The sequence below is a fragment of the Harpia harpyja genome, chromosome 18, assembly GCF_026419915.1.
Source record: "Harpia harpyja isolate bHarHar1 chromosome 18, bHarHar1 primary haplotype, whole genome shotgun sequence".
In the NCBI taxonomy this organism is placed as follows: Eukaryota; Metazoa; Chordata; class Aves; order Accipitriformes; family Accipitridae; genus Harpia; species Harpia harpyja.
This window is the reverse complement of record NC_068957.1, coordinates 5,282,067-5,288,241: the sequence shown is the minus strand read 5'-3', so window position 1 is coordinate 5,288,241 and position 6,175 is coordinate 5,282,067. Positions and strand designations below refer to the sequence as shown.

The 6,175-nt window shown below is 36.6% G+C and overlaps 1 protein-coding gene across 4 annotated transcripts in view; it reads right to left on the bottom strand.

Moving 5' to 3' along the window:
• Positions 1-1,501: 1,501 nt before the first annotated feature.
• Positions 1,502-6,175, bottom strand: part of SMARCA1 (SWI/SNF related, matrix associated, actin dependent regulator of chromatin, subfamily a, member 1) — a 36,638-nt gene continuing 31,964 nt past the window's right edge. For all 4 annotated transcript variants that reach the window (XM_052814088.1, XM_052814089.1, XM_052814092.1 and 1 more), the window contains one exon: positions 1,502-5,679. In XM_052814088.1, coding sequence (XP_052670048.1) covers positions 5,608-5,679 — 72 coding nt within the window. In that variant the 3' untranslated portion in view covers positions 1,502-5,607. The remainder of the gene's footprint in view (positions 5,680-6,175) is intronic.

The window sequence follows — 6,175 nt, the reverse complement described above, 5'->3', positions numbered from 1 at the left end:
GCAGTACTGAGTTACACTCAGTGTAGCACTTTCTTCTCTTTTCCTGAGCAGAAATGACAAAATAAAAGGGGAAAAAAAACAACCAAACAAACAAAAAACCCAACCAAACACCACAAAAAACCCCGAAGGAATAAAGACATGAGAATCAAGGTATCTAGAAATTCAGAAGGCCATCTTAAGAAAATGTGAAAGCAACAGTTCTAAGGAAAGAGAAATAGCAGAAGCCTTGCTGGACTCTAAACCCTCACTGTGAAGTGGTCTCCTGAGGAGTATCTACCTGTTAAGCTAGAGAAAGACGACACATAATGAATGCCATTTACCAAACTGCTGAGTGGAATTTAAGATTTTGTGGCCTTCAGCAGTGTCCACCTAATTAATAAATAAGAAGACAAATGAAGATGACTTTTCAGCCTGTTTCCTTATGGCAAGAAACTGCCATGTAGAAATAAAAAGGTCTGTTCCCTGAAAAAGGTGTCTATAGCCTGACCTTCCCAAAACCACTAAGTGCATACAGCAAGAACGATCATCACATGACAATACCACAATTCTGCTGCAAACTCCACAGCTACTGAGTAGCTCTGCAGACAGGATCACTGTTCCCATTAAAAGTCCTGATGTTTGAACAGAGCATCTTCTCCAGAAGAGTTCGCAGGTGCTGCTTCCAAGAAAATCTTGAAAACAGTAGAATTTAGTGCTGGTACACTGCCACAGAAAATAAATAAGAAGTAGAAACTAGCTCTGGGCTCATGCTCAGCCTGGCACTAAGCAAAGCTACCTGGAAGAACTACAGTTCTTGTAGCGAACCCAACAATTGTTTTGGCATGCTAGCGAGGACAACATAAGGTAATCCACATCTCTAACCCCAGCTCCTTCTTCCTAGTCTAGGTGCCTCACCTGAAATAGAGTGAGGCCTATCAAAAGTCACTGTGAAGCAGACAGAATTGCTACCAGCCAATGCCAGGATAAACTGGTCTTCCGGAGCTCCTTACTGTCTCTCCTTTTTTTCTATGGGGTCATCCTGAGAAAAAAGTGGAAAATCGACCATTCATTTAGAGCATGCACCTGTCCAAACAGAATATCTAATATGTCTACTAGTGATCCACAGCTGCAATGACAAAAATCCTGGTCCCTACCATTCTATGTCTCCTAGACTTGAGCTCCAAAGTATTCCATTTTAGTAACACACCAGAGGTATGGAGTAACAGAAAAACAGTAATATACTTTAATACAGGATCAACATACATTGTATCATACTGTACTAAGAGACAACACAGGCAAGGCTGTCACAAAAATACAAGCACTACTATTATTTTATTTTAGGTTACAGGAAATTAGAAAGTTTGAAAGCAGATGTGGAACAGCCACACCCCCCCCCTTACATTCAGCTACCATAGCCTGAAGGTTATGAGAGGTACAAGAGCAACAAAAACAAATCAAACTACTTTGAACAGTATCCAAGTGCATGGGCCCATCTGTACCAGAAGCGTAATTACCAGAAGACTTCAGGTTCATATTAATTTTTATTTTCATATATGTACAACTTAAGAAACGAATCTCAATTTGAAAAAGTTCAGAAGTTATCTTTCAACAACACAACGTAGACATATCTTTGAGGCAGCAAATATTACTCCTATTAAGGCTCTTATGAAAGGATGGATATCATGCAAATGCAATTAAAGAGTACATTACATTTCAAAATATGCAAACCAAGTTCAACTTTAACTCTTTCAGAAAAAGAACATATCAAACATTATAACTGACTCACCAAAGCATTTACATACATGCTTGAAGCTAAGTACACGGACTAGATAAACTTAAGTAAAACGTAACAGCTGTCAAGCTATCTTAACCAGATCAGAACTACAGTCAGTGATCAATCCCTTCCAACATCACAAGTGCCAGTGTCTGCACCAACCGTGTCATTTTACATTTCACATAAACCGCTGCTGACTGCAAAATTCCACATGCTTTTTCAACCTATAAGGCCCACATTTTTTAGCTTTGGCATTAATTTGTGATCACTGAAAGTACTTAGTCCCTCCACTGAACCTGGGGAAGAGGCACGCACAGAGTGCCTGTATCACAGCAGTGCATAGCAGGAACTGCAGGCACTGCAGGAGCTGCATAACGGCAGTTACTTCCATCAGGCATTTAGAAAGATTCTGAATAATTTCCATATACTGTACCCCTTGCTTATGATCTCAAAGAGCGAAAGCTGGATTTTTTTTTTTAAGCCATAACCACCATTAGCACTAAATCAAACAAGCAATGCTAATCTACAAGAAAAAATTCTTACTTAATATTTCAGTATAGTAATGCTACTTGTGCAAACAGTATCTAAAGATGGTCTAATACTACCAGCAGGGAGAAAGCTTCATTCCTTCTCTATGTCATTATAATACATTGAAATTAAATATAATGAAGATGGTCAGCTGTGTGACTTTTTATTGTCATCACTAACATAACTCAAAAACAAAAGGACTGATAATTTGAAAGCAATGAATATGTGAAAAAGAACACAACAACTGTTGTGACCTCTCCCACAGTGTTACATGCACTGCCTGATGTGTAAAAGGAGCTAGATGACTACTTTTTCTTTCATCAAGCCTAATGCTAACACAATCAAATTTTAGTTGCCTACTCAAAAGGAAACAATAAATTATTTTCAAAATTTTATATCTTCTAATTTTTTTGGCAACTATCAAATTGCCTAAAGGCCCAGATTTTTCAGAAGTTTTGTATCACATTACATTCAGTGCTTACAAATTTCTTACAAACAGTATTCCTCTCCTAAGAAAACAGTAGTTAAAAATAGGAAGATTCCTTTATTTCAGTCCATCTAATTTTGAGTCACAGTAGCATATCATTTAGATACTGCTAGGCACATACTGTGTGTGTATCTGCAACTAGAAGAATGAAAAAGGAAAAGAAAGATCCATTTTACTTTAATCCTGACCAGGAGCTGTTAGCAATTTTCTTTAGTTATCACTGTGGGACGTGATGGATGGGAAGACTCAATATGCTGAGGAACTAGTATATAGTGTACAAGTGCTCTCAAGGACTGTTATTCAACAGCACATTCAGTTTAACTAGGAACTACAGACTGTAAGAGGTAACAGATAGTTCCTGGGAGCATCTATCATTCTTCAGAGAAGCTGTCTGATCAAGAGGATAATATCTGGAAGAACAATTGCATGATCTTTTGCTATATAGCTAGTATATCACATCATTGAAGGAGGACAAAAGTGAACATTAACTCAAGTAGTAACTCAAACTAAGAAATCTGCATGAAAGAACAAGTTGAGATATTACCATTTTAAGACTTTCCATACACTTTGCAACACAGAGAAACTGGATACACAAAAACATGCGAGTCAAACAAAGCTAATCTACAATAAACAAAACCAGAATACACGTATTTCAAGACTTAAAACATTAAAATATTCACCCGATGCTAAATAGGAGCAATGGAATAAGATCTAGGCCTAGGCATGTAATTCAATAAAAATTCAATTGGCTCTTCCAGCCTTTATTTCCCTCCTCTTTTTACTTGTTTTTATAATTTCAGGCCTTAAACTTACTGAGTGACACAGGAGCCAAGAAGCAAATGTAAATAAGGCATCTTCCTCTCTCTATTAATAGCAATGCTCCAGGGATTTGTGATTATATATGTATGTAGCCGCTCAGCCTTTTTCCAGCCCATAATTACACGGGATGTCCTTCTCCCAAGGATAAAGCAGGATGTCAACTACTCTAATACCAAAAATACTATTTGAAAAGACATCCTTCTTTTCTGAGCAGACCTATCCCATCTGGGTTGCACACTCACTTAAAAGCATGCATTGTCACCCATCACTAACCTTCTGTCTGAAAGTTGTGCCTCATCATTATTAGATGTAGCTCTCAACTCATCAGATGAATCTCAACAGATGAATACCCTTTTTTTACACAAGTCTTACAAATAAAAGCCCAGTGAAATAATTAATAACTTGGTCCCCAAATAAAAGCTCCATTCCAAAATACGAAATCAAATTAGTCTGTCAAAATGCTCAACCCAGTCATCACACCCATTTTGCCCCAAACCTTAAACACAGACTATCAAGAAAGGCTAGAAATTACTCGTCAAGCTTACAGAGATTAATCCCAGAAAACTTCAAATACATTCCAATATATTTTAAATGACATAAAAGAATATGGGAAGAACTCTGTCCTAAGACTCAAGAACTTTTTAAAAAGTCCTGAATTTTACAAATACCGAAGGTAGACAATGCAAAGCATGAAATACAAAGAGTTCAGAGTTTTCTTCTTCTTAAAACACCTCAAACCACAGAAGGAAGCAAACTGCACTAGAAGAAATTTACAAGTAGTCTTCAAGGGAAGTACCATGTAAAGCACACTGCATTAATCTAGACTTGACATTATGAGGGCATGTCTCACTGTAGCAAGGTCCATACTAAACACCAGATCAGAGAGAGAAGATTAAAGTAAAACATTAGATGTCACAGTCACTGTTCTACTGATCCAGGAAAGGCAGAGACTCCAAGGTGAGCAGAAACTATGAACCTGCTTAATAAAGGCCATTCTTGCAAAGTGAAAAAAAATCATACATCCAATACTTTCATCCCTTCATTAAAATAGAAATACTAAAAAGGAGCACTCCATAACATATCCCCATTGTTTCTGACTGACATGTGGAATCAAAGGTAAAAGCAGAAAGTTAGCAGAGATAATTAGAGCAACAAAGATCTTTTAGCGCAAGGCAGCACAGCTGAGCAGCCTACCAACAAGAAGCTGAATTATTTTGTTTGTTACTTAAAAAAGAAGCTGTTAGTTGACTACTTCAGTTTATTAGGCATAGAAAAGTTTTCATCTAGAGGTCATTCTGAAAAACACCTCACCCTGTGTTTAAGCATGTATGAAGCCCAGCAGAAACCAGTGATGAAGAAAAAAAAAAAGTATACGTATTTGCTGGCTTTCCTTCTGAACATTTCAGAGAAAAATGTCAATTTAATGCTGACAGTAAAAAAGGATGTCAGTCTAATTAGATTTTTTTTGTTCTGTCATGCTCCTGATCCTATCTAAGTACTCCTCTGAAAAAAAAATCTGATCAATGATGAAGGCACAATTATACAAACCTTAACATTCACTCTAAACGTAGCTATGCAAAAAAGGGAGAGGGTAGGGAAAACAAAGGTGAAGTATATTTCTCTTCAAATAATTAGGTCAGTTTATTTTCCAACAGCCATATAAATTTAAAATAGGAAACAACAATAATACAGCTATAGAATCTAGGTTTTCTTTCAAAGCAGCAGCATATAAAACATATAAAAGCTAAAACCTCAGCACAAGCTTCAAAAAAACAAGGACTGAGTGAATTTTGCCAAAGACATGAAACTCACAAAATACAGTACACAAAAATACTGGAATGCATAAGATATAAAGCTACACATTTTAGGTAAAGAAAGACATTGTAAAGTATACAAAATTTGCAAAATTAAACCATTGGATTTGGGGGAGAGTACCATGAGTACAAAGAAGTTGGCAATTAATACTCGTAGATGGAGAGAAGAAAGTGGCAGTTTTACATTTAGCATTCAGTTTTCAGGTTCACGACTTCACTTTCTTAGCATCTTTTTTTCCAGAGTTCTCAGTAGCCACATCTGCTTTTCTCTTCTGTGACTAAAAAGATGAAAAAAAAAAGGTTATAAATTCAATGAAATGGTAGCGTTATACCAAAAAAAAAACCCCCCAAAAAACCCCCACCACCCAAAAAAACCAACCACAAAAAACAACACACAATTGAAGTACATGACTATTCAAAAAGAAGATAAGTGACCCTAATGTATTATATATTTCAATTCGACTTTGTAGGATGTAATGGAAGGGCAAACAAAAATCCCAGATTTAAACACTTAATTCTGCTACCCTTTTTATCTTCTTGAAATCATTACATGGTCTCAATGGTACAGGTACCACACATATCATGAATTGGATGAAAAGATCAGGACCTTGACTTATAGGCAATTCTGTTCTAAAGATGACAACTATTCAAAATAAAAGCAGCACTTATTTCTTCTTCCAGGAACTACTATGTAGGGGAGGAATAGCAATCTGAGATTAAAGGAAACATATGATGTAAATATGGAGATAGGAAGAGGGCAGTGCTACGTCTTCT